At 51.3% G+C, this 23,463-nt stretch overlaps 10 protein-coding genes and 1 non-coding gene across 11 annotated transcripts; 6 read left to right on the forward strand and 5 right to left on the reverse strand.

Annotated features, from left to right (window-relative positions):
- The first annotated feature begins 79 nt into the window (after positions 1-79).
- Positions 80-2,113, forward strand: SEPMUDRAFT_127102 (carbohydrate esterase family 5 protein). Its single transcript, XM_016902122.1, has one exon. The coding sequence runs from the start codon at positions 92-94 to the stop codon at positions 992-994; it is 903 nt and encodes a 300-aa protein (XP_016758458.1). The 5' UTR covers positions 80-91; the 3' UTR covers positions 995-2,113.
- SEPMUDRAFT_134732 (uncharacterized protein) lies at positions 80-2,113 on the reverse strand. Its single transcript, XM_016902658.1, has one exon. It carries the CDS (start codon positions 2,082-2,084, stop codon positions 1,062-1,064), a length of 1,023 nt encoding a protein of 340 aa, XP_016758459.1. The 5' UTR covers positions 2,085-2,113; the 3' UTR covers positions 80-1,061.
- Positions 2,114-3,181: 1,068 nt separating this feature from the next.
- SEPMUDRAFT_157611 (uncharacterized protein) lies at positions 3,182-6,793 on the forward strand (the record flags this gene model as incomplete). Its single annotated transcript, XM_016907742.1, has 2 exons — positions 3,182-4,359; positions 4,684-6,793. 2 exons carry the CDS (start codon positions 3,182-3,184, stop codon positions 6,791-6,793), a joined length of 3,288 nt encoding a protein of 1,095 aa, XP_016758460.1.
- A 1,219-nt stretch (positions 6,794-8,012) lies between these two features.
- SEPMUDRAFT_13303 (uncharacterized protein) lies at positions 8,013-8,611 on the forward strand (the record flags this gene model as incomplete). The annotated part of the gene is made up of 2 exons (XM_016902534.1): positions 8,013-8,138; positions 8,240-8,611. Coding segments are annotated over 2 exons (498 nt in total), but the record flags the coding sequence as incomplete, so codon positions are not given.
- A 91-nt stretch (positions 8,612-8,702) lies between these two features.
- On the reverse strand, positions 8,703-11,098 carry SEPMUDRAFT_150492 (1-acylglycerol-3-phosphate O). Its single transcript, XM_016906214.1, has one exon. The coding sequence runs from the start codon at positions 11,014-11,016 to the stop codon at positions 10,051-10,053; it is 966 nt and encodes a 321-aa protein (XP_016758462.1). The 5' UTR covers positions 11,017-11,098; the 3' UTR covers positions 8,703-10,050.
- Positions 11,099-11,308: 210 nt separating this feature from the next.
- SEPMUDRAFT_150493 (uncharacterized protein) lies at positions 11,309-12,898 on the reverse strand. The gene is made up of 2 exons (XM_016906215.1): positions 12,163-12,898; positions 11,309-11,960 (listed from the first exon to the last, which is right to left on the reverse strand). The coding sequence occupies exons 1-2, from the start codon at positions 12,877-12,879 to the stop codon at positions 11,409-11,411; spliced, it is 1,269 nt and encodes a 422-aa protein (XP_016758463.1). The 5' UTR covers positions 12,880-12,898; the 3' UTR covers positions 11,309-11,408.
- A 726-nt stretch (positions 12,899-13,624) lies between these two features.
- SEPMUDRAFT_t52 lies at positions 13,625-13,707 on the forward strand. The gene has a single exon. It is a non-coding gene; the product is annotated as a tRNA-Trp (tRNA).
- Positions 13,708-14,283: 576 nt separating this feature from the next.
- SEPMUDRAFT_69422 (glycoside hydrolase family 128 protein) lies at positions 14,284-15,416 on the reverse strand (the record flags this gene model as incomplete). The annotated part of the gene is made up of 2 exons (XM_016909862.1): positions 14,843-15,416; positions 14,284-14,783 (listed from the first exon to the last, which is right to left on the reverse strand). Exons 1-2 carry the CDS (start codon positions 15,162-15,164, stop codon positions 14,284-14,286), a joined length of 822 nt encoding a protein of 273 aa, XP_016758464.1. The 5' UTR covers positions 15,165-15,416.
- A 447-nt stretch (positions 15,417-15,863) lies between these two features.
- SEPMUDRAFT_150494 (yeats-domain-containing protein) lies at positions 15,864-17,021 on the forward strand. The gene has a single exon (XM_016906216.1). It carries the CDS (start codon positions 15,872-15,874, stop codon positions 16,679-16,681), a length of 810 nt encoding a protein of 269 aa, XP_016758465.1. The 5' UTR covers positions 15,864-15,871; the 3' UTR covers positions 16,682-17,021.
- Positions 17,022-17,203: 182 nt separating this feature from the next.
- Positions 17,204-18,235, reverse strand: SEPMUDRAFT_150495 (mitochondrial import inner membrane translocase subunit TIM23). The gene is made up of 2 exons (XM_016906217.1): positions 17,560-18,235; positions 17,204-17,503 (listed from the first exon to the last, which is right to left on the reverse strand). Exons 1-2 carry the CDS (start codon positions 18,208-18,210, stop codon positions 17,474-17,476), a joined length of 681 nt encoding a protein of 226 aa, XP_016758466.1. The 5' UTR covers positions 18,211-18,235; the 3' UTR covers positions 17,204-17,473.
- Positions 18,236-18,512: 277 nt separating this feature from the next.
- Positions 18,513-23,427, forward strand: SEPMUDRAFT_69429 (uncharacterized protein; the record flags this gene model as incomplete). The annotated part of the gene is made up of 4 exons (XM_016909863.1): positions 18,513-18,625; positions 18,693-20,196; positions 20,233-21,906; positions 21,958-23,427. The coding sequence occupies 4 exons, from the start codon at positions 18,513-18,515 to the stop codon at positions 23,425-23,427; spliced, it is 4,761 nt and encodes a 1,586-aa protein (XP_016758467.1).
- Between the last annotated feature and the right edge of the window lie 36 nt (positions 23,428-23,463).

The following is a 23,463-nucleotide window of genomic DNA, read 5'->3' on the forward strand; positions in this document are numbered from 1 at the left end:
TCTTCTTCTTCTTCTTCTTCTTCTTCTTCTTCTTCTTCTTCTTCTTCTTCTTCTTCTTCACTCTCCTTCACCCTCAATACACTCGCCCTCCATGTCTCCCATCAACATCCTCCTCACTTGCACCACCCTCGCACTCCTCTCCCACGCACAGACCTTTCTCAACTACTCCGCCATCAGCAACACTTCCACCTCGGCCTGTCCCGGCCCGGGAGGAGCACACATCATCGTCGCTCGCGCCTCCACCGAACCACTCGGGTACGGCGTCATTGGTTTCGTCAAAGATCGCGTCCTCGCTCTCAACCCGGCCTCCAATGCCGATTATGTCGTCTACCCCGCCACTCTGACCGACTATGTCAATTCCGAAGCTGCAGGAGTCCTCGGTATGAGAGCTCTCGTGGAAACCTTTTTGGCTCAAACAGATTGTCATAATGCACCCATTGTTTTGATGGGATATTCGCAGGGCGCACAAGTCGTCAATGATTATCTCTCGGGTCAAAATCTCAATGTCATTCCCCATAACTCCACCTTGGAATCTCCTGCTCCCGCTTCCACCTTCGACCGCTTGGCTGCTGCTGTCACCATGGGTGATCCCTCCATCAATATTACCAATAATCCGTTTCATATCGGCAATTCCACGCAATCGGGCTTATTCCCTCGCCAGGACAATTCCAGCGCCGTGCTCAACCAGTGGGAGGCGAAATTGCAGAGTTATTGCGATCCCTTGGATCCCTACTGTGCGAGTGCCGGCAATTTTGACAACATCTCGGTGCATTTGGGCTATGTCCAGGAATATGGGGAAGATGCGGCCCAGTTTGTGGTGCAGAAGATTCAAGAGTACTATGGTGCAAATGGCTCGAATTCTACTGCTGGCTCGACCAATTCTACTTCCGGGTCGACCACTCCGTATACTGGTACAGCGGCGAGTACTCATGTCGGGGGTACGATTGCCATGCTTCTCTTCGCTGTGGGAGCGGTGTCTCTGTTGGGCTTGTAACAAGAGAGTGGACTCGGAGTGGACTCGTGCACTGGTTCTGTCATCATCTCCTCTGATTACTCATAAACTAAACCTCTCGGTGCACCACAAACTTCCCTCTGCCTGCAATATGGATGCGCGACAGATATCCCGGATTGATGATGGGATTATGCAACTGCGCAATGGTGCTCATGCACGCCGCCGCCGGATCTCCCGAGGCACTCAAACTGCCTTGCCAGTACTCATTCCCCGGAAAGGCATTGGCGTCCCACGCATAACTCACCACCAAGAGTTTGCCCTCGTCACTTCCCGTCAGCTTGTCCGCGGGATCACGGCCGTTGGTGAATCGGATACGGATGCCTTTGCGGGAAGCCGCTTTCTCCACGTGCGCTCTCACGGTGGGTGCAATAGCCGGCATATACGCGAATTCGATGGTGCTGATTCTGTGTTGCGAGGGAAGCGTGTCAATGGCAGCTGCAAATGCTTGGATGAAAATGTCCTTTTGCGCTGCACTGTGCATCCACACTCCCAAGCCGAGACCCACCACATACACATATGCCGTCTGACCCGCCTCTCCGACGGGATCCGCCTGCTGGACGCGATCGTGGGCTTCAAGCAACAACATCTCAGCCGGAATCCTCATCCGAGCCTCGAACATGCGTCGATCCAGTGTATTTCCCGCAGCGAGCGACTCGTCCATGGGTTCGACCCCAAAGAAATCACAAAAGATTTCCTGTAAATGCGGATGCATCTGATACGGAGAAGACTTCTTCTTCTTCTCCCCGGTTAACATAAAAATCGAATCCATCCTCTCTTTCCTCTCAAACCTCGCCCCTACCAATCCCATAATAATCCCTCTCCTCTCCCACTCTGCACCCGTCTCCAATTTCCCCCCATTCAACCTCCCACCACGATTAATAAAATACGACGGTCCCGACACACCCATCAACGACCCCAACATCATCTCATCATAACTCAAATATTCCCTCAAATCCCTCAAAAACCGATTCTTCTTCATCCCCTCATCCTTCCCATTCCGATCCCATTCCTCCCTCGCCCCATCAGAAATCTTCCTCCCATCCCTCAACACCGTAAAATCCTTCTCTCCCATAAACACCACAGCCCTTTTCTCCAATAACCTCCTCACCAAATCCTCCCATTCAAATTCCCTCTTCTTGTTTCCTTCTCCTTCTCCTTCTCCACCTTCAGAATACAACACCTTTTCCAGTGCTCATCCAAACTGCAATTTATGCGCGAGGAAATTATTCACCAACTGTGGAAAACGGGCATGCACGACAATGGAGGTTTGTGTGGCGTCGGAGAGAATTTGTGCAGGAGGGAAATTTGTGATGTTGTTGGAAGAAGTGGGGAGGGGGATGAGAGTTTTCGGGGCGGATTTGTGGTGCAGGTGGAGGAAGGGATAGTTGGAGGGGGGATAGGGGGGGTGGTGGTTGTGGTTGGACATTTGGGTGGGCTTGGGAGGGGGGGATGTTCGGTTTTTCCCCTTTTTTCTTTTTTTTTTCTTTCTTTTTGGAGGGAGGGAGGGAGGGAGGGAGGGAAGGAGGGTCAGGTATATGTTTATATTATAAAGGAAGCTATAGAAGGAATGAAGGAATGAAGGATGTAAAGGAATGGAAGGAAGGAAGTACATGCAGAGATGCCTTAGGGCAAGATCAGAGCTGAAGCTGAAGGGAGTACAGGGATTCTTTCTTTATCGATAGGAGGAGACACCGCTCATTCTGCGGTAGTACATGTAACATCATATTACTTATACTTTCTTTATTCCTATCCCGATGTTCATCATTTTGTCTCTCCTGAAGACTATCGACGACGACGACGGCGAGGGATAAATGTATTCCTAGGGATCCATGCATCTTGGCCTATCTCCCTTATTACCTACTAGGTATCAATCAAATCGGCACGACCCGGAGATGCATAATCCAACCACCCCTCCAACTCAACCGAAAAAAAGAGAAAAGAAAAAAAAAACGAAAAAAGAAAAAAGCATATCCACATCCTGCATGATAGGAGAAAGTTGATACAAGAAAAGTACCTCCCTTGAGCAAGAGACCAAAAAATCCCTCCAGCCAACCAACCAACCAACCAACCAACCAAAAGAAAAACGAACAACAAAACCAACAAGTAAAAAAACCGTCCTCCTCCCCCTCCCCCTCCTCCTCCAAAAACAACAACCAAAACAAAAAAACCATGCCCCCCGCCCTCCTCCATAAATTCCCCACCTCCTCCCCCTCAGACACCACCCCTCTCACCTCACTCCTGAAACTCGGCTACACCCGCTCCGACATTCTCGGCATCATCGGCAAAACCGAAGGAAACGGGTGCGTGAATGATTTCTCTCGGACGCTGGCGGCTTTTGTTTGGGAGAATTTACTTCTTCAGGACACAGAGACAAACACAAGTACAGGGACAAGTGGGACAAGTACAGGTGGTACTTCTGTGGTGATTTTTTCGGGTGGGACAGAGGGGGTTTTGTCGCCGCATGTGACTTTTGTTGTTCGGGAACGACAACAAGATAGTAAGAAGGAGAAGGGGGAGGGGGAGGGAAAGGAAAAAAGGACGGGATTAAAAGCTGCAGTGGGACGAACATGGCAATTACAACCGTGGGAAATTGGAGGAAAAAGTCAAGTGGATTGTGTGGCTGTGACGGTGAGAAAGATGTTGGAAGAAGAGAAAATCCGACCGGAGCAGGTGGCGTTGGTGTTGGTGAAATGTCCGTTGTTGACGAGTGAGAAGATTGCGAAGATTCATGCTTTTTCTTCTTCTTCTTCTTCTTCTTCTTCTTCTTCTTCTTTTTCCGGCAATAAACAAGAGATGCTCATCACGAGTGATACATACGAATCCATGGCTCTCTCCCGACATGCAAGTGCCATTGGAGTAGGAGTCGGCTTGCGAGAACTCGCCCCCGAGCGCGTGGAAGAAGTGTTGAATAATGGAACATTTCACTCTTCTCGAGCATCATGTTCGAGCGGAGCAGAATTGGAAGCCTGTCATATTTTGATTTTGGCAAATGACGACAATCCTTCTCCTCCCTCTTCTTCATCCTCATCCACCACTGAAAAAGAAGAAGAAAAAGAAAAAGAAGAAAATCAACCACCAACCCTCTACCGCGCCTTCCCAGGAACAATGTCCTCAGCAATCGACATCACCAATCTCCAAACCCTCCTGCACACCGCTCTCACCCCACTCCCACCCTACACGAGCGCTTCTCTCGTTCAAATTTTCGCCAAAGCCGAAGCCGATCCTACGGGAATGATCAATCAAAAATATCGTCACACCATGTTGACGGACTCGGATGTGCAGAGTACGAGACATGCTCGGGCGGCGGTGGGAGGGCTGATTGCGGGTGTGTCGGGGGATTGTTGTGTGTATGTTTCGGGTGGGGCGGAGGGTCAGGGGCCGAGGGGGGGTGGGGGGTTGTGTGTTGTTGTGAGGTGGGAGATGTGAGAAGAATATTTTGCTCTTTTCCGGGGGGGATACTGTTCTGTTAATTGGATAGGAAAAAGTTGAAGATGGAGATATCAAGTACATACTTCACCTCGAGTTGAGTTGGTGACTAAGCACTGTTGGCGGTCCGGCCATTTTTTGCACTATACTTGCATCTTATGTCTGACATGGCTTCTTCTAAAATGTCTCTCGCCAAATACATAATCAGTCAAGTTATTCACTATACACCTAAGTTTGTGTTGTAGCATTGATATCCGTTTTCAGCCTGAGGCAGAACTTGACGGAACGCGGCCCGAGGCGCAATCTCGCATATCACAAATGTTTTCCCAATGCCAATTACCTACCCTGCCAGCACAAACACAGCAACCAAAAAAAATGAAGCGCAAAGCCAAAGACAGCGGCGAAACTTCCAGAGAAAGCAATGAAGACCACCGAAAAAAACGCGCGACCGAAACAGAAGAAGATGAAATACGCAAACGCTTCCGCCCAGGCCTCTTCGATCCCGCCACCGTGCAATCATACGCCGAAAACTACGCCCACTCAACTCCCTATCTCCACAGCGTCGTTTCCAATCTAATGAACGACGACCTGCTCCGCAGCGTACGGCGAGAAATCCTCGAAAATATCCACTTCACGCCAAAAGAGACGGATATTTACAAAATCCAGCAATCGGGAGATTTGGCGAATTTAGACGGTTTGCCAGCTTCGGCGTTGGAGAAATTACCGTCGTTACTGAAATTGCGAGATGCGTTGTATGGAGAGGAATTTCGATCGTGGGTTTCGGCGGTTTCGGGAGCGGGTCCATTATCGGGGACGAAGACGGATATGGCTGTGAATGTTTATGTTCCGGGGTGTCATCTTTTGTGTCATGACGATGTGATTGGCACGAGACGAGTGAGCTATATTCTGTATTTGACGAATCCGGATCTTCCCTGGAAGGCGGAGTGGGGAGGTGCTTTGCGCTTGTATCCTACTGATGAGGTGCAGGGGGAAGAGGGTGATGGCAAGACTTATAAGTTGCCGAGGGCGGAGTGGACGAAGGTGATTCCTCCGGCGTGGAATCAACTTTCTTTTTTTACTGTGCAGCCTGGTGAGAGCTTTCATGATGTTGAGGAAGTGTACCACCGTGCAGTGGGAGAGGAGGAGGAGGATGATGGCGGTCGCGTCCGAATGGCAATTAGTGGGTGGTTTCACATTCCTCAGGAAGGAGAAGATGGATTTGAGCCTGGTTTGGAACAGAAACTGGCCGAACGAAGCTCTCTGCAGCAATTGCAAGGAAAAGCCGATCAGTTTGATGAACCACAACAAGAGTGGCAAATCCCCACAGGAGAGACTGCATTGGCAACGAAAGATGATGATGAGCCCGAACTCACCGAAGAGGATCTGGCCTTTTTGATCAAATACATGACGCCAAACTACCTCACACCAGACACGGTCGAAGAACTAACCGAGCTCTTCACCGAAGAATGTCTCCTCCAACTCACCAATTTCCTCAGCGAAAAATTCTCCGCAAAACTCAAAACATCTTTAGAAAATGGCGATGCCGAGAAACTGCCATGGGCCACCTCCAGACCCCCGCATAAACACCGCTATCAATATCTTCATGCACATCCCCATACCGACGAGTCCGCATCACCTCTGAGACAAGTCCTCGATGAACTACTCCCCAGCTCGGCATTTCAGAAATGGCTCGCACTCGTGACAGGATCGAAACTCAAGCGGTGTTCCGTCATGGCAAGGCGGTTTCGGCAAGGTTTGGATTATCAGCTCGCGCAAGGCTATGCAGGGGAACAGCCACAGTTGGAGTATACGTTGTGCGTGACACCTAGTATTGGTTGGGGTGGAGAGGAGGAGGAGGAGACAGAAGAACAGAATGGTAACAGCAAGAAGAAGAATAAGAAGAAGAAAGGAAAAAAGACTGAAGTCGAGGAAGAAGTAGAAGAAAAAGAAAAAGATAACCCGGGAGGCTACGAACTCTACATGGCCGGCGAAGACTCCGACTCCGACTCCGACTCCGATTCCGACGAAGACGCCAACGACAACGACAAAATCCCCCTTCCCCCGAACAATAATACCCAAGAACAATCCACAACAGGCGCCGGCCCCCGCCGCTCCTCCACCAAAAAGAAGCAAAAATCCGACCCAGCAATCTACAACTCGGCCAACTCCGAAGAAGACGACGGAATTCTCTTCAGTAATCCCGCAGGCTGGAATACTCTCAGTCTCGTCTTGCGCGATCGAGGAACACTGAAATTTGTGAAATTCGTTTCGAGGAATGCGCCTGGCGAGAGGTTGGATTTTGTGGGGGGTGTGGAGGTTGATGATGATGAGGGAGATGAGGATGATGATGAGTAAGTAAGGTAGGTAGGTAGGATTTTTTTTACTTGGACTTGAACAAAGACGAAGACGAAGACGAAGACGAAGACGGAAAAAAAAAGAAAGGGGAGGGAGAGAGAGGGGGAAGGTAGAATCCACCAGATCCAAAAAGAAAAAAAATGAAAAAAAATGAAAAAAAAAAGAGTACCGTAAAAGCAAATATATAACCCTACCGTAGGTAATCAAAGAAAAGAAAAGAAAAAGTGAATATATAAAGTACCTAGAGAGTTTAACTCTACTTATACATCTGACCTAACCTAACCTATATATCTACCTTACCTTTTTATCTCTATACCTTTTTGTTTTTTCCTCCTGACCCTCGAGAGAAAGCGGAAGGGAAGGATTTCTTCTTCTCTCTCTCTCTCTTTTACACACTCGAGAAGAAGAAGAAGAAGAAGAAGAAGAAGAAGAATACCTCAAGCGCAACGGCTCCAGTTTACATTTAAAGGAAAAATGACGGTTCGCTTCATTACTGTTGAGGTCCTCTACTCGGCTTTAATCTAAGATGACGAAGTTATAGTAAGCTTGATATAATAGAGTGTGGAAGTAAAAAGTGCTCAGGGAGGTGGGGATTGTTCATCTAGGTTGTTGGGGCTAGGTAGGAGATTCGCGGTCGGTCAGCGAAGTACCATGTAGATAGATGATACTGGTTGCATAGGTGGGTGGATGAATCAGGGGTGCGTAGGAAGGGAACGCGGTGGTTTTTTCGCGGGCGGCAAACCCATATATATCTCGGATTCTCCGTTCGCTCGATTCCTATGGTCGATCCTAGCAGGTGTCTTCCGTACGAGGACCATTTGCAGCTCGGCTTCGTTGCTGGAGGATATGTGGTTGCCAGGCGGAGACGATGCAGCTTCACTTCTTCCGTCTTGCGGCTCCACTAGCTTGCATGCGTGCGTGGTTCTTGGAGTCTGCACGCTGTTCTGTGAGCGCACGTTCCCTGCTTTTCGCCGGGCGACGCATCGACAGTGTCCTCCATGTTGGTGGTGTTTGGTAGTTGTCCGTGTCGAAAGTTGAGACGCGGACGAAGTTGATCAGAAAAGGGTGTGTGTGTGTGTGTGTGTGTGTGTGTGTGTGTGTGTGTATGACTGTCCAAAAGCCTTCAAGTCATTGCTAGGTATACTCGAGAAGTATGTCACATAGTGGAAGATGGGAGCTATCGCGTCTCAACCGCGCAAAGCTGACGGTGGAATTGCGCAGGCTGTTGGTCACAGGAGAGCACAGCGATCTCATCATCACCTGCAATGGCCACAAGTGGAGCGTACACAAGGCCATCGTGTGTCTCGCTTCAGACTTTTTCCAGGCTTGCTGCAAGAACTTCAAGGTATGTATCGCGATCCGGCGATGGAATCGGGACTCGACTCTCTTCCGCTTGCGCTCCGTTCTAGCTCTCAACGAATGCTCAAGACTAATAGTGATCTTCAGGAGGCGTCTAGCGGTGTCATCGACCTGCCTGACGACAGATCGGACGCTGTAAATGCGCTGCTGTGGTACGCTTATACCGCCAATTACGACGATACCAAAGAATGTAGTGTATCCGACGGCCAGCTCATCCCACGGCCGATGCTCTTCAACGTCCTCGTACATACTGTCGGCGATAAGTACGGGATGCGCAATCTGTGCCAACTCGCCGAGGCCAAATTCGAAAAGCATGCTACCACGGAATGGCGAAGCGACGGATTTGCCGACGCCATCATCGAGATGTCTTTGACGTCGCCGGATCCCAAGAGAGTTCTCCTCAAGATTGCCGCTGAGATTGCGATCACGCATGCCGCTGATCTATTCACGGGCGAGGAGACCAGGTTTCAGGAGACTGTGCGCAACGTCGCGCCGTTCGCATTCAAGGTCACTTCGATATTATTGGAATCCCGACGATCAAACTTGTTGGTTACCGAAAAGCGCTTGAGGTGTATGATTTGTGCGAGGTCATTTATCATAGACACGAACCCAGGCACCACGAGCATCTCCTGTTGGTACTGCGGCATATGCCAGTACATTGATCGATTCGAGGCGTTGGAAATTTAAGATGTCTGAGTGCCACCTCTTTCATCCCATAACAACACAACGACCGCCGAAAGGGTTCAGCGGCAACATGTAGCGATAGATGCCGCCGGGATGTAGAACAGTCCATACTGTCCGAATTCTCATTGTCCATAAAGAAATCTCTTCACCGTCACTGCTGTCCAAGATCCCTAGTCGCCAAACATCGTGTAAGCAGTCGCAAACCGACCACTGTTCTCCCGATGCAACAACAACGGCGGGGTTTCGCATTGCACATTCAGTCATAGTGTACTCGAAGCAAAGCTTTTGCATGAAGAGTCCAAGGGCTTCGCCTTGTCTTTTCCAGTAACCATCTTTCTCTCGTCGAAATGAACTCCTTCCAATGTGCAACTCCATGTCGTCGATGTGGAAAAGTGGAATTATGGTCCATCGCAATGAAAAGGCAAGGCAAGGTACGCAAGATAAGGTAAGGTAGGAATGAAAAGATGAGATGAGAGGCCATGATAGGTAAGGTAGGTCAGGTAGGTAGGTAGTCCAGATGTCCGAAGCCCCTTCCTCCTCCCATTTTCAAATTCATTTCCCTCGAGCCCTATTTGCCAATCTCCCGAGGGACCACTTCATGCCGTCCTGGAATGATGAAGTTTCCCACTGAGAGAAGAGGAAGAATCGGTCATCGAGGCGTTGCGACAGAGATAGACGCCAGAGGACCTTTGCATCCCACACCTACCTACCTATGTACAACAACCTGGTACCACTTTGGTGGCTCCTGAGGCTCTTTCTCCTCGCAAGCTCGTGGAACTATCACACATGTCCTTCGGAAGGAGTAGCATGGAGTGTCCGTAGGACTAAGAGCCAGACATATACAATGGAGCCTATCTTTGTGCGAGATGTCTCACAGCGCAGATTCGACCTTCCAATATAGTAGAGGAAGGAGAATCCGTCTTCCGCCACATTGACTGACTTCCACATGGATGAGCCACATCATCGCCTTGAGGACGTGAGGAGGGGCACCATGGCAAGATTGGCGATGCTAGTGTGACCCAGGCAGAAGCAGTAGAGTGGTAGCTGATCTCCTCAGGGTCATTTCCAGTCCTGGAGCCAACTTTGACAGAAAAGTCTGGCCTGGTGGAGCACTTCCAAGAGCTCACAATCCATAGTACTTCCGGACCGATGAGTCCTGAGTGCAGACATCTCCATCACATCAGTCTCAAGGATGCATTTTGAGACTTCAACATCTATGCAGCAGCATTCATGACTTTTCTCTCCTTGACATCATCCATCACGCCATTTTCTCTCGCGGTCCCCGTGGCTGTAGAATCAGTCTCCGTCTTCACAGCCACCCCGTCCTTGACCACCTGCTCATGCAACTCCTTCAGCGCCTCCAACATCTTTCCTCTGACGTTCTCCATCAATGCATCAACATCCTCTTTGCTCATGCCCTTCGTACTCACAGGCTCCAAGACCCTCACGGGAATCCTCCCGGGCACAAACCTCTTCCTCTTTACATCCAGCACATTCGAATAGTTCGCGACCACGATCGGCACAACAGGAACCTGTGCCTGAATCGCCAAATGGAATGCTCCCTTCTTGAATGCCAACAGGTCCGGATGACTATAGTACGATCTCGTTCCCTCGGGAAAGATAAACACACTCTGTTTATGCGTCACCATCTGTTTCGCAGCCTCATCGAAAGCCGCAAAAGCCTGCGTTCTGGACTTCCGTTCGATAAAAACCGTCCGACTCAGCGCCATGAACCAGCCCAAGACTGGCGTATACTTCAAACTCTTCTTCGCAGTCACCACACACCACGGGGGGAACACATGTCCCAGCATACACACGTCCAATTCCGTTTGATGGTTTCCGACAAACACTGCCGGACGAGTGGTGTTCAACCATCCCCCTTCTTCCTGCGGACCGGCATCCTGAATCTCGAACCAGACGCCGGTAAAGAGGAGCATGGTCCATTTGAAGGCTCGTGCGGTGTAGTATTGGCCAAGGCCGCCGGCGTCGAAGAGGGATAGCAAGGCCGAGGCCACAGTACCGTAGGTTGCGCAGAGGATAAGGGCGAGGAAGGAAGCGAGGCTGCGGGCGTAAAACGACAGGATTGGGAGGTTGAGACTGCGGGAGAGGAAATTGAGGGCGTGGATGAGCAGTGTGAAGAGGGTGATGATGGTGGTGAGGTAGAAGAGGAAGGACGACATTTTGGCAGGGCGTGTTGAAGTAGGTCGGTATGGTTGTTGTTATGGGTGGGCCATGCGTTGTGGTGTTGTTGTTGTCGCTGTCAAAAAGGAAGGGTGTCGGTGTGGAAGAAATGGAAATGCAGATGAAGAGGTGAAGTGGGGTGAGGTGTATTTTTGAAGAGCCGAGAGGAAGAATCATCCATCACATGCACCCACCAACACACACCGCACAATTTGGTACCAGAACCAGATTTTCCCTGTCATGCGCCATGCCATGTACACGCACGTGGATCTGGACCAAGTGGTCAGATCTGTACCATTCAACCGTAGAGCTGCTGGAGGTACTGCTACTGCTACTGTGCAACACAGACTAGGTATCATACACACATCCATCGCCTCCCATCATCACCGCCCTATTCCACACTCGTTGGAATTTTGACTATGCCTCTCTTCCGATCTTCATGCGGCATACCATACCTCGCACCCACACCCTCCCGACTCCTCCCATTCTTCCCCACCTTCTCCGCGCTAATATCCTGAAACTTGAAATCCCATCTCCGCGTACTAACGATCCTCTGCGACCTCTCTTCCCAAGCAGCCTTCTTAGCTTCCGCTTTAGCCTTGGCCTCCTGAATATCTTGATCGCGTTTCTGCTGACGCGCCCAGCGCTCCTCCCTGCTGATTCCCGCTCGACTGTCCCTTTCAAGATCGATGAGCTCCGGATGAGGGATGCGCTTATCTGCTGGTAGGAGATGGTCGTGAAATGCCTTGGCGGCATCTTCACGAGTGAACTGACGAGATTCCGAGACTGGGACGAAGAGCTGTTGTCTCGTTGCGGGGTGCACTGGGAGATCGTTGACAGATTCGTGCGGAAATATCTGTCGTCTGGGATTGTTCGGTTTGTATGGCGTTTGCGGTAGCATAGCCAGGACTGCATCATTGTACGCCTTGGCGAGTGGTTTGTTCTGCACATGCACCGTTAGCCAATCCGTACTTCCACTTGTGTGTCATCGTAGCCATGTATAGATGCGATCCAATCAGATAGGAGCGAAATGTTAGTAACCATGTAGTTGTCTTCAAGACTAATCGAAAAATTTCATCATCATCATGTGGAGGAGTTTGCGTGTGGTCAGAGACCAGAGGAACAGTATCACGATGACAACTCACCTCAGCTTCCCACGACTTCTCAATAGTCTTCAAGCGCACCACAGCAGCAACTCTTCTCAAATCAATCCCAAAAGCCGCGCTGACAGTGGAGATATCCACTCCCGCACCCACTACTTTTGCATACACCTCCTCTCGCAGCTCTTCAGATAACACCCTCTCTGATCGAAAATTCTCGTTTAGCGGAAAAGGCCTCATATCGTTTAATTTTTCTTTCACCATCCCACCTCGCGCCTCCATCTCCACTTTATCTTCTCTCTGCTTCGCTCTCGTCTTCACGTTTTTCGCAATCGTCGCCTCATCCAATCCTTGCTTTCTCTCTTCTTCTTGAATCGCCTCTTCTTGTTCAACAGGTGCAACATCAATCACTTTAGGATCAGCAGCAATCGCCTGCCCCCGCCGATCGCTGTTATTGAGACTTTCGAGCCTGTTGAGATTTCCGTATTTATCATACGCAGACATATAATTCGTGCTGCTCGGTAACGGATCCCGGAAGACTTTTCCGGGCCCATTGAGCCATTCCCACATGTCGCGCCGTTGACGAGTGGCTTTGGTGCCCGATTGGCGATGGAAGTCGCGGGTTTGTTGCGTGGAGATGGTGGTCGCAGAGGAGGAGCCATGGCTCGTAGAAGAGCTTTCATGGAGGACTGAAGGCCGTGTGCGAAAACATTGGCATGTCGGTTGAGGTGGGAGACGATGGGATGGTATTCGGGGAGGCATTCTGGTGACGATGATGTGTGTTTGATGATGGAGGTGTTTCCTCGTCTTGTGAAGTAAAAGGACGGAGATGGAAAGGAACCCCCGAGCTTGGATTCGCTTGGCGCGAGGCAATGAACTGAGGTGATGAAGTGTTCCTGCTCCTTTGACTCTTGCAACATCAACATCAGCTGCTACATGTAGAACACACAACATTGCCATCACACTGATCATCGGCTGTGAGGGAAGGGAGACACAATGACAATTCGACGTTCGAAGCATCAATTCATGGCACAACGTCGTACTCATTCACCACAAGAAGATCATCTCAAGGGAGGCCTCTATCTAATAAACACCCACACGTTTCTTTGAAGGCGCTCGCTATACGACATTTCCGGCGCTCTTCTCGCCTGATGTACCAAGTGCGCCAGATATCGTCCACGATATCAACAGATGTCCAGTCTCGCGCCTCGCGGCACAGTATACAACGTCTTGATTTCCATCTCTGGGCGACGGCGGCAGGCCGCATTCATACTTTCCTACCCTCTCGCCCAGGGGGGTAACAACTGCACGGCTACTGATATCCCTTCCTCCTTGCACACATCTCCTCTGCAGAGAGCAGCCCTGCATTTCCATCCCTTAATTGTATGTACGTCGTATACTTTATCACGCGCGGCGAGAGCAGTCTATCGACTCACGTCCTTGCCTGGTGAGAGCAGTATAATCTACATATTGCGTTGCGAAATTCACCTTTCATCAATCACAGGTTGGACCTGTGGCGCAGCGGTAGCGCGTCTGATTCCAGCTCTTGGAACATCCAGAAGGTCATCCGTTCAAATCGGGTCAGGTTCATCTCTTTTGTTCATCTTTTGTTTGTTGTTGGGAAAGGAGAGAGAGGTCCATTCGCACTTCGAAGCTCGAAGAGAGCTGGCCGAAGAAGCAAGATCGGCGCTTTTGTTGTTTTGCTTGAGAAAAAAATCCTTTGAGCTCTGGATTTTGGCCATGTGGGGTGTCTTGGACTGATGAAATTCCCCCACCACTTCTATCCCCTCCCCCCTGCATCCTATGCTGACAGGCAGGGCATTTGGAAGACTACGTACATTCGGAGTACTACTGTACAGGTACCTACTGTGCATCTATGAGTATTCCCGCAAATGTCCAACATCGATCAAGTTGAGTCAGGTTCCCAGAAACGGCCCCGAATTGCATTTCAGCTTTTCCCGAAACCGAGACGCCATACGACGAGGAAGAAAAGGATCTGTTTAGATATCACCCCATCCGAGAATACGAATGAGTTTACTAGGCCGTGAAGGCGAGAAATGATATCGAGCAGCAGGGAATCGTTTGTGCAAGCAGGACATGAGAATGCAGAGTGCAGCGTTCCTTGTCGAAATACCTAGTATTACAGCACAGTACACTATGACATATTTACAACGCCTTAATAGCATTCAAATAAGTCTTCCCCGTCCTCGACAACGTCCCATCACTCTTCGTCAGCGGCCAAACACTCCCCAACCCCGCTCCATTACTCGGTCCATATCCGACAACATCACTCTGACTTTGCAGATACTTCACAGTACTCTTGACAAAATTGTTGATCGCCCTCTGATCAGTACAAGGGGTAAACCCTCCTTGGTCGTACACACAAGCGAATTCAGACACGAAGATAGGTTTCCCGTATTTTTTGCGATAGTATTCCACATCGGCTTTGACGCCGGCGAGGTCGGGTTTGTTGATGTGGATGGATGTGAGGTTCCAGGACCGCGTGATTTGAGCTTGGAACGGAGTGAGGAAGTCTTCGTCTTTTTGTTTGCACATGCTTGGGGAGCCGAGGACTGTGCCCTTTTTGGCCAGGGGAGCGAGGAGGTTGTTCCAGTTGGTCGCTGCGGCTTGGACTGTCATTTCGGAGGAGTAGGGGCAACTGCAGTCTAACGCGAATGTTAGATGGTTGTTGTTGCCTGACGGGAGGACTACACGGAATGCTTACCGGGTTCGTAGAAACCAAGCATTAGCCTGGGAGTAGATTTGGCTACGGTCGCTTGAAAGGTCTGTACTCGTTGTGCGGAGGCATCGCAGTTTGAGCCTGGGCCTCCCCAAAGCATAGGCACGCCTTGGACTCTGCCAACGTTGGGTGTGTCGGGATTGTAATCGGAATACCAGCCAATGTAGCGAGAAAGGTCTTTGAAACTCTGCGTGCTTTGAATGCCAGGGTAGCCACTCAGGCCTGCTTTCTTGGGGACTATGGTTTTTCCTAGGACATCAGGGAACTGAGCCAAGACCGCCAGTACGGCGAAGAACTGATACTGCATGGTTGAATTGTATTGCGGATGAAGAGTACTCGGCTTGGTTTATCTCATTCGCATAGCAATGGATCTGCATATATACGTCTTCCATAAGATCAACGCCACCTGTAAGTGTGAAGACGCTACCGAAGAAGATCGGTGCCAGAGTGGACATGTTCTGCGAGCTTGCAGGTCTATAGCAAGGCTAGGCGCCTGTATTCCAGCTGTGGCTTCGGCTCGTATTTTCGAGATCTCGTCGACCGGCCTCGATCATGCTATCGAATAGGGATCGGGAGTCGGAATTACGGTGGTAGTAGCGGGTTCACGCCGTGAAGAACAAGGCGGGCAGGCGATCGGCGAGACATATCTCAAGCGTCCCATTGATTGTAGCTTTTGGCACGCTCGCACGTCTGGAACCAGAACGGACGCAAATGGTAGTCAATTATCCGAACTACACCCTGATCCCTTATCCACAGGAAGCGAAAGTCTCGCCCTCTTTGATATAGCAGCGCCAGACGCGCTCTCGGTGCACGGGTTAATGCCGGCGTCACAGGTAGGTGGTAGATGAATGGCAACGGTCGAAGGAAGAGAAAGAGGAGGAAAAGGCGAATGAGGGGGTACATATCCACTTTCACGTGCATAGAACTCTCTTGGCATTGCTCAGTCACACTTCACGTCACCTCCAACGCGTCCTCTTCCTTCAGGTTGACATTGACAACACCACCACCTCCGTCATGCCAGCCGCAACATCAAAACGCGTGCGCGGCATCAAGATCTCGCGCCACTTCATCATCGGTAACGAGGCCCACGTCCTGCCCCATCCTAACTATCCCTCCCCAGCACCTGAAGGCCACACCAAAGGCTGGAAAGTCTATGTCCGTCCTCTCCCCAATGGCCCCGATATAACCACGTGGCTCAAGAAAGTCCAATTCAAACTTCACCATACCTATGCTGATGCTTCGCGGACCATCGAATCTTCCTCCATGATCGACCCGGACAAAGGGTGCGCCAAAAGAGACATCTCATTCGAGGTCGCTGAGACCGGATATGGAGAATTCTCGGTAGAGATAAGACTCTACTTCGCGCCAGAAAGTGGGGAGAAGGCGATCTATCGCGAGCATTATCTGACGCTGTCGCCGTACGGAGACGAGAAGCAGAGAGCTAAGCAGGAGAAAGAGAATCTGGTTGTTGCTGAGCGCCTTGAGATGATTGAGTTCAATGAGCCCACAGGTGACTTTGCGAAGATGATGATGAGTGAGGATCAGTTCAATTGGTTGAAGGTGAAGAAGGGAAGAGGGAAAGGGAAGAAACCGGATTTCGTGTTCGAGGGTCAAGTCGAGCCTAGTGCACAGTTGCCGGAGAAGGCAATCGGAGAGGGAGGCGGGCCGAATGGCGCCGCGTGGAGTGCGCAGTACGAGAAGCAGGTTTTGGCGCAGTTGGAGAAGGGTCGGGAAAAGCTTGACTCTATGCTTGAGGAGGAAAAGAGGAGGATGGAGCAGAGGCGGAAAGAGCTGGAAAAGCTGGGTGGAGGTGTGAAAGCATAGAGATCGTCTCAAGAAAACATGAGGCTCTAGGATTGGGTCTGGGACTTCTATGCGAATGTCTCGTGTCCCAGTCACACTGATTGCTACAGGTAAAGTATGGACCAAATCAGGATGTAATGAATCCACCACGAACGAACGATTTCATCAAAATCGTGTCAAACAAGGTAATGTCCAAGTCCTGTTCACGGCGCGGAGACTTCCATCCTGATAGCGGGGATGTGAGCAATCGCGGCCAAAAGATGAAATCGTGCATGGAACTCCCGCGGCTGAGAAGGTATATGGGGCTCGTGAACAACACTCTGGAGGGGAGGCGAGAGCCGTGGTGTCAGGCTACGATACGAGGGAGAAAAGCTGATGCATTGGACAGCAGGGAATGAATGTCAGGTACGTGTATTTCAAATGCTTCCCTTTCGCTCGCTCGCTTGTCCAGTATATGCAGCACTTAGGTAGGTAGGTATCGTGGCAGGCACGCTGCTAGCTCGAGGACCATCGCCCCAAACGCGACTTTTATGCCTGGGTGCATTCTATTACATTTGTGTACATCTCATCAGCAATTCTCAGACAAACTCTGATCGGTATGTGCAAGAAATAGAGTGGTGATAGAGTGATTATACACAACCCCAGCAGCGCCTCGCTATGCCGCCCGCCTTGATGGTGGACAAGATCTATCGTATGCAGATGCCGCTTCGCCTCGCTTCGCCTCTTACACAAAGCAGACCCGCACCCACTGTGGCGGAGTGATGAAGATGCGCTCTGCTGTAGTCATCGTCTCTGCGGTATTATACACCCCGTCTATTCCTCCAATAACGCCTTGCGCGCCAGCTGGGAAATCCATTAGTCTCTCACTCCAATTGACGTTCTGCATGATCAACACTTACCGCCCATGAACCCGCCATCGACCCCACAATCGCACTAGAAATCATCATCGGCCTCACTCCTCTCGTCGCCTTGAACACCGCTCCACTGATACTCCCCGCCGCGATGCTATTTAGAGCATCATGTTTCCCCCGATAATATCCAATCGTGCTGTTAATACCATTGTACATCATCGCCACCACACCTGCCGAGTTCCCCAGGAACGGCCCTCTTCTCGTGATGGAGTTGAGCGCCGAGTTCAGTCGCAGCTTCGGAGGCGCAGTCGAAGGTAATTTGCTCAACCCTTCCCTCAAACCCCACGCGCCTCCTATCACCAGGCCAGAGAGGTATGTGACGCCGGTCCCATAGCAGAGATCGTCGGACCAGCCTCGCGACGGGAGGAGGGACTGGCTGCCGGGGAGGTCGGAGAGGATGTCTTCGTCGAGAGTGAGGTAGTCGAGCGTATCTTGGTTGAGACCTGCTAGCGGGTGGAGCGCGGCGGGGTCGAAGCCTGCTGAAGGGCTGGTGATGAAGCTGCCGACATCTTCGGCGGTCGGGGTGGTGAAGGTGGGTTGCGCTATTTGGTTTCCGGCGTGGTCGTGGAGATTGTCTGTAGTTGCTGTCGCTGTCGCCGTCGCTTTTGGTTTGCCTGTGAAGACGTCCCAGACACCCATTGTGAAGTTTCCCCCTATATCTTCGCTGGCGTGGTGATGGTGATGGTGATGGTGTACAAGGGACGGTGTGGGCGGCGACGACAAGTGCGATGGTTGATGATCATCATCTTTTCTCGAAACCGCCGAAAGAGAGCGTCGACGTCGCCAGCCCAAAGGGGAAGCCGCCACCGGGCCGACTTTGCTTCCGATATTTCTTCTATTTTGCCCGCATGACTTCTTCCAAATTCTGGTTCTTCGACTGGAACCTCACCTCCTCCTCGCCACCTTTGGGTATGTCGAGTGCCATGTGTGCGGAGGCGACGATGAGTACCTCTACTCAGCTTCTGGATGAAACTCATCTGAAAAAGATTTCGAGGTCGATACGAGATTATATCCCGAGCACTGCAACTGATGACAGCGAGGACGATACGACAGCGTAAGGCGATCTCCTCCCAACCTGTATAGCTTATATCAGCCATGGCGGAGAGTGGCTGATGGGTAAGTAGACCGCTTCGACTTCTACTTGACAATGTCTTGTATACGAGCAGCTTTCCTATCTTGAGTATTGCACATCGTACCGCCGCCTGGAATACGCTCTGCTCACTGATCGACCAGTCTTCGCAGTCAGCGGTCGAAGCTGTGAGACAGACCATCTGGGACCATGGAACGTGGAGACGTGCCCTGCGTTTATATCTTGATCATGCCCATAACGCTCGGCCAAAGTCTTCGAGACAGCTGCTAGTCACTCTAACGAGTGCGCTCCAGAAGCAGGTGGGAGACTTGAGAGCGCGAAGCTTGGAGCTCGCTACGAAGGCTTTGGTGAGTAGTCTCGTCGACTACGAGGATCCACCAAGAGCCAAGGCTGGCATACAACTTTTGACGACTTTCATCTCAAAGCAATTGCTAGACGTCAAGGACCTACCGAGCGCCTTCACGAGTCTTCGTCCAGGTATTCATGTCCACGAAGGCTTTCTCGGCGCTCGAGATCTTCTCGAAGTCCTTTTCCGATGGCTTGGGAAAGGCGACTTTGGCTCCACCATTGCCTCGAGCGTGTCTACTGTCCTGGAACGACTTGATTACCATGACGCCGAGCTGAGAGGCAATGTCGGAAATGCACGTGAAGTACAACCATGGCGGACGCCTCTCGAGAGCAGCTACCGCCAAGGTGGTATCAACATGGATGACCTACGAGCCCACATATTTCCTATGCTGTTTCGGCGGAGGCCTGAGGACTTCTCGACTTATCTGCACTGGTATGGGATCGAAGTCGGGCGTGATTACTCTACAAAAATACCCAGTTTTGATTCGTACGCCGAGATGCTCTATGCTGCATTACATACTGGCAAAGCTATTGGGTTGCTCACAGAAACAGATGACAGGACTGTCACTTGTGTCGATAACGTGGTGGGCGTTCCCATAAGCATCATCAGATCGCTCATGACCAGCTCGGATCGCTCCGCACGCTTGGCCGGGCTGTCTGTACTGCTCGTGTCGCCCGTTCCATCGAAGCCTCTTTCTGTGAGTGCTCTGGCTCTGGTGAAGAAGGCCTTTGGAGTATACTTAGCAGACGTCGATGCAGACTTTCGTAGTGAAGTCTTCGGCGCGTTCCAGAGACTTGTCGATCGGCTCAGGTCTGTTACTGCTGTGCTTTCTCGTGCTAATGCCCTCTCTGCCACGATCGAGATGGCTCGAATCACTTTGCAAAAGCACCAAGACCTGCTCAAGTGGCTATTGCGCTTCCTTACACAAGAGCTGCGACCGACGGCAAGCTATCAGAGGCATATATGTGCACTGAGATGCCTGTCGATGCTCGCACGCTCTGGCCTGGACCATGGGGTCCCTGCTCGAGAGTGGTCAAAATCTGCGCAAGGGCAGATTAAGTGGCCATTCGAGATCTCAGTGATGAGCCCTGAGCTACGCCGCTTACTTGTCGACCTCCTGATGGATCCCTTCGATGATGTGCGCCAGTCCTCGTTCTCCCTGCTGAATCTTTATAGCTCCCTAGGAGTTCATGGGGAGACTTCGGCTCCATCGAAGCTGGAGGTGTTACCTTCCTCTGCCTGCGCCGTCGCGCCTGATTTCTATCTACAAGCCCTAGATCGAGCGGAAGCAACCATGCATCAGACTGGGAGAGCGGATCATGCGGACGGAGTGGCATATCTTTACTCGCTGTATTACCAGGCTTGTATCGCGGAAGGACGCACGGAACCTGCATGGCAATACGCTGAGCAGACAGTGCTCGAAGAGAGGCTGCTGAAGAAGCTCGAGCTCTTCGTGGGAACAGCACAGAGATCGTTATCCGAAGCAGTCGCAGGCTTGCCTCTGCACGGCCTATTGACGAGTCTTCGTTACGTGCTCGTCCAGCGCCATTTGCACGTCCACGACCATAGTCATGACCAAATGCCCGACACTATATACTCATGGCTTCGACAGATCTGGGACGTAGTCAAGCCTGTGCTCTGCGATGATGCCCCAGAAGGCTACTTGCCAGAGGAATCTGAGGCGTGCGCAAACGACACAAAGGAGACGCTAAGTTATTGCTGGCGAGCACTAAAGGAGAGCAGTCTGCTGCTAGGAACGTTGGTGTCATTGGATCCGACCGCTTCCAGCGACGAAGCTGCCAATCTCACGAAGTACAGCTCTCTATGCTTCACTCAACTGGCCGAGCTTAGACACCGGGGCGCCTTCTCGACTGTCGCGCAGACCTGGGCTACTTGCTGCACACGAGCAAAAGACGCATCACACCAAGGCCAACCACAGCTGGAGATTTGGTATGAAGATATTGTGAGCAAGCTCAGAACCAATGTCACGATCAACACACGCCGCTCTGCTGGCTTCCCATCACTACTCTGTGGCGTCTTGGTGGCTGACAGGTCAGGCAAGCTGGTAGCGCAAGCAGTAACTGACCTGGAATCCATCGCACGTCAAAAGGTCGATGCGAGATCGGCCGAAGAAGGCTCCTTGGCGCAGGTGCATGCCATGAACTGTTTCAAGGACATTCTGAAGAACTCGAAGCTGGGTGAACGCTCAGAGCCATTCCTGGCGAACGCTCTGCAACTTTCCGCGGACGGTCTGCGCTCGGAAGCGTGGGCCATCCGGAACTGTGGTTTGATGCTTTTCCGGGCTGTGATCGATCGCTTGCTTGGAACAAGCGATGCGCACTTCGACGACGACGCAGAGATACAGAAGCGCATCTCTACAGAAGCGTATCCTCACCTTCTCGACGTGGTGCTCAGTCTCCTCAAGGCACCTGCAGACGGCACTACTACACGTTTTGAAGGCGTGTTCCCTGCTCTGCAACTCCTCCAGCTCACCCGGGTCCCCGAAGATCGACTGTCCGAGACAACTAGCGCCGTTGACACACTGATATCGAGCTCATCATGGCATGTGCGAGACAAGGCAGCTCGCACGTTAGCTTCCTTCACGAGCATGGATGAACTTGCCCTGCAACTTGATGAGCTTTTATCAGGAGGACCACTTCGAGAAAACCACACTCACGGTCTTTTGCTCCTGATCAAACACACCTTGGCCCAAGCGACGACTGATATAATCCAGCCAGAAACACCCAAACATGAACTTACCATCGCGTTCTACGACTGTTCTTGCCTCGCTCGATCGGTGGGAGAGTTGTTCCATCGCACAAGAAGTGTTGTGACGAAGGCGGCTAGCTTGGATGTTGTCAGAGCTTGCTCAGCTTTCCTCACCGGTATCAATACTGTAACACGCGCAAGTTATGATCACGGCGCGCTACTCCTCACGCTTGCCAAGCCCGACTCTGCCAGTGGCCATGCCATCGACGTTTTCCAAGCCATATTGGACGACATTCGGGAAGATCCCACCGCAGCTGTCATCCGCCAAGCGTGGGCTCGCCTGGTGGCCCAATATCTCTCCGCACAGCCCGTGTCAGAGCATGACTCGTGGTCAGATTTGATTGCCATGGTCGTGGAACTATCGCAGTATGACGAAGGCGCGGTGACACACTTCCTGCAAGCGTTGCATCCTGTCGGATTAGACAGTGGAAAATCAACGTCGCAGCTCGCCATGCAGCTGTATACATATATATCAGGGGGCAACGCGAGGATGGAGCTCAAGTGTACTGCCCAGCGAACGTTAATCGAGCACGCCGGAGCTCCTGGAAATTCCGTTGAGTTTGATATTGTGCGCATACAAAAGTATTCTGCGGATAGTGGTTCGACAGCCCGGTACGCCGATCAGCTTCTGCAAATCCAGGCATTACAGATCGAGTTTCTGTTGAGAACGCTACCAGTTGTACACAACGAGCTCATCGAGGATGTCTCTACATGGTCTGCTGCGTGTGTGGCGTCCATCGACGGTACTGGCGTCTATGCGCGTGAAGCGGCGGCCGAAGCACTTGGACGAGTCACACAACTTTGGCGCATCATGCAGACAGAGGAACGTCTCGAGAGCCATTTCCTCCGTTTATGTATCGCAGTCTACGATCTACTGAACGACGACGACGAGGATACCCGTCTATTGGCAATCAAAATCTGCACACGGATCATTCCTGGCACTCCACCGCGCTCTCCTGGCTTGGAGCCTATTATAGCCAGTCAAAAGCTTCTAGCGTTCTGCATCAAACGCTGGCCCTCGAGCCCTCACTTGATCGCAGAAGCTTTTCACCGTGCTTTTAGCTTCAACGAAACCACCGCCAACAACAAGGACAACAACGACGACTCTCCCCAGACCATCACCGAACGCCTAGCAACTACTAATGGGATGAATGACCGCGATACAACGCTCTTCGCCGAAGAAAAGCAAAACCTTTACATTGACGAAGCCAAAGAAGTCCGCATCTGGTCCCAGGTTCTAACGAAACTCCACGCACCTTCTATTCCCAAATCTCTGATTCAATCTCTCACGACATATGTATCCTCCGCCCTCTCCGACCTCACCGTCCACGCTCAAAATCTCCCCCAAAACTTCGACGGACCTCTTGGTTGGACTACCACCATATTAGATCTCTACAACCTCGGCCTTCGAGTGATCTATGGCGCTGAGGTGCTTCTGAACATCTCTGGTGATTTTCACGGCGTGAAGATTCCTGTGCAGCCGTCGGATTTGAGGAAGAGATTGTTCGAATTCGTTACGGCGTTGGAAAAGATTGAAGGGAATTGCTTGTGGAAATGGGAGGCTCAGAGAGTCCTGACGGAGTCTTTGTCGAGGAAGGTCGAGAGGGTTGGGGGTTTTATCGGAAGGGGGTTGGAGGAGCATATCTGATTGTGGAGGTGTGACTGATTGACTCGCTGGGCCATA

The sequence above is a fragment of the Sphaerulina musiva genome (assembly GCF_000320565.1).
Source record: "Sphaerulina musiva SO2202 unplaced genomic scaffold SEPMUscaffold_8, whole genome shotgun sequence".
Lineage (NCBI taxonomy): Eukaryota > Fungi > Ascomycota > Dothideomycetes > Mycosphaerellales > Mycosphaerellaceae > Sphaerulina > Sphaerulina musiva.

Coding starts and splice junctions, on each gene's coding strand:
- SEPMUDRAFT_127102 (XM_016902122.1), top strand. CDS start 92: ATGTCTCCCATCAACATCCTCCTCACTTGCACCACCCTCGCACTCCTC.
- SEPMUDRAFT_134732 (XM_016902658.1), bottom strand. CDS start 2,084: ATGGGAGAGAAGGATTTTACGGTGTTGAGGGATGGGAGGAAGATTTCT.
- SEPMUDRAFT_150492 (XM_016906214.1), bottom strand. CDS start 11,016: ATGTCGTCCTTCCTCTTCTACCTCACCACCATCATCACCCTCTTCACA.
- SEPMUDRAFT_150493 (XM_016906215.1), bottom strand. CDS start 12,879: ATGCCTCCCCGAATACCATCCCATCGTCTCCCACCTCAACCGACATGC. Junction 11,961..12,162: donor AGAAGTCGTGGGAAGCTGAG/GTGAGTTGTCAT, acceptor GTGCATGTGCAG/AACAAACCACTCGCCAAGGC.
- SEPMUDRAFT_150494 (XM_016906216.1), top strand. CDS start 15,872: ATGCCAGCCGCAACATCAAAACGCGTGCGCGGCATCAAGATCTCGCGC.
- SEPMUDRAFT_150495 (XM_016906217.1), bottom strand. CDS start 18,210: ATGGGTGTCTGGGACGTCTTCACAGGCAAACCAAAAGCGACGGCGACA. Junction 17,504..17,559: donor CGATGGCGGGTTCATGGGCG/GTAAGTGTTGAT, acceptor TGGATTTCCCAG/CTGGCGCGCAAGGCGTTATT.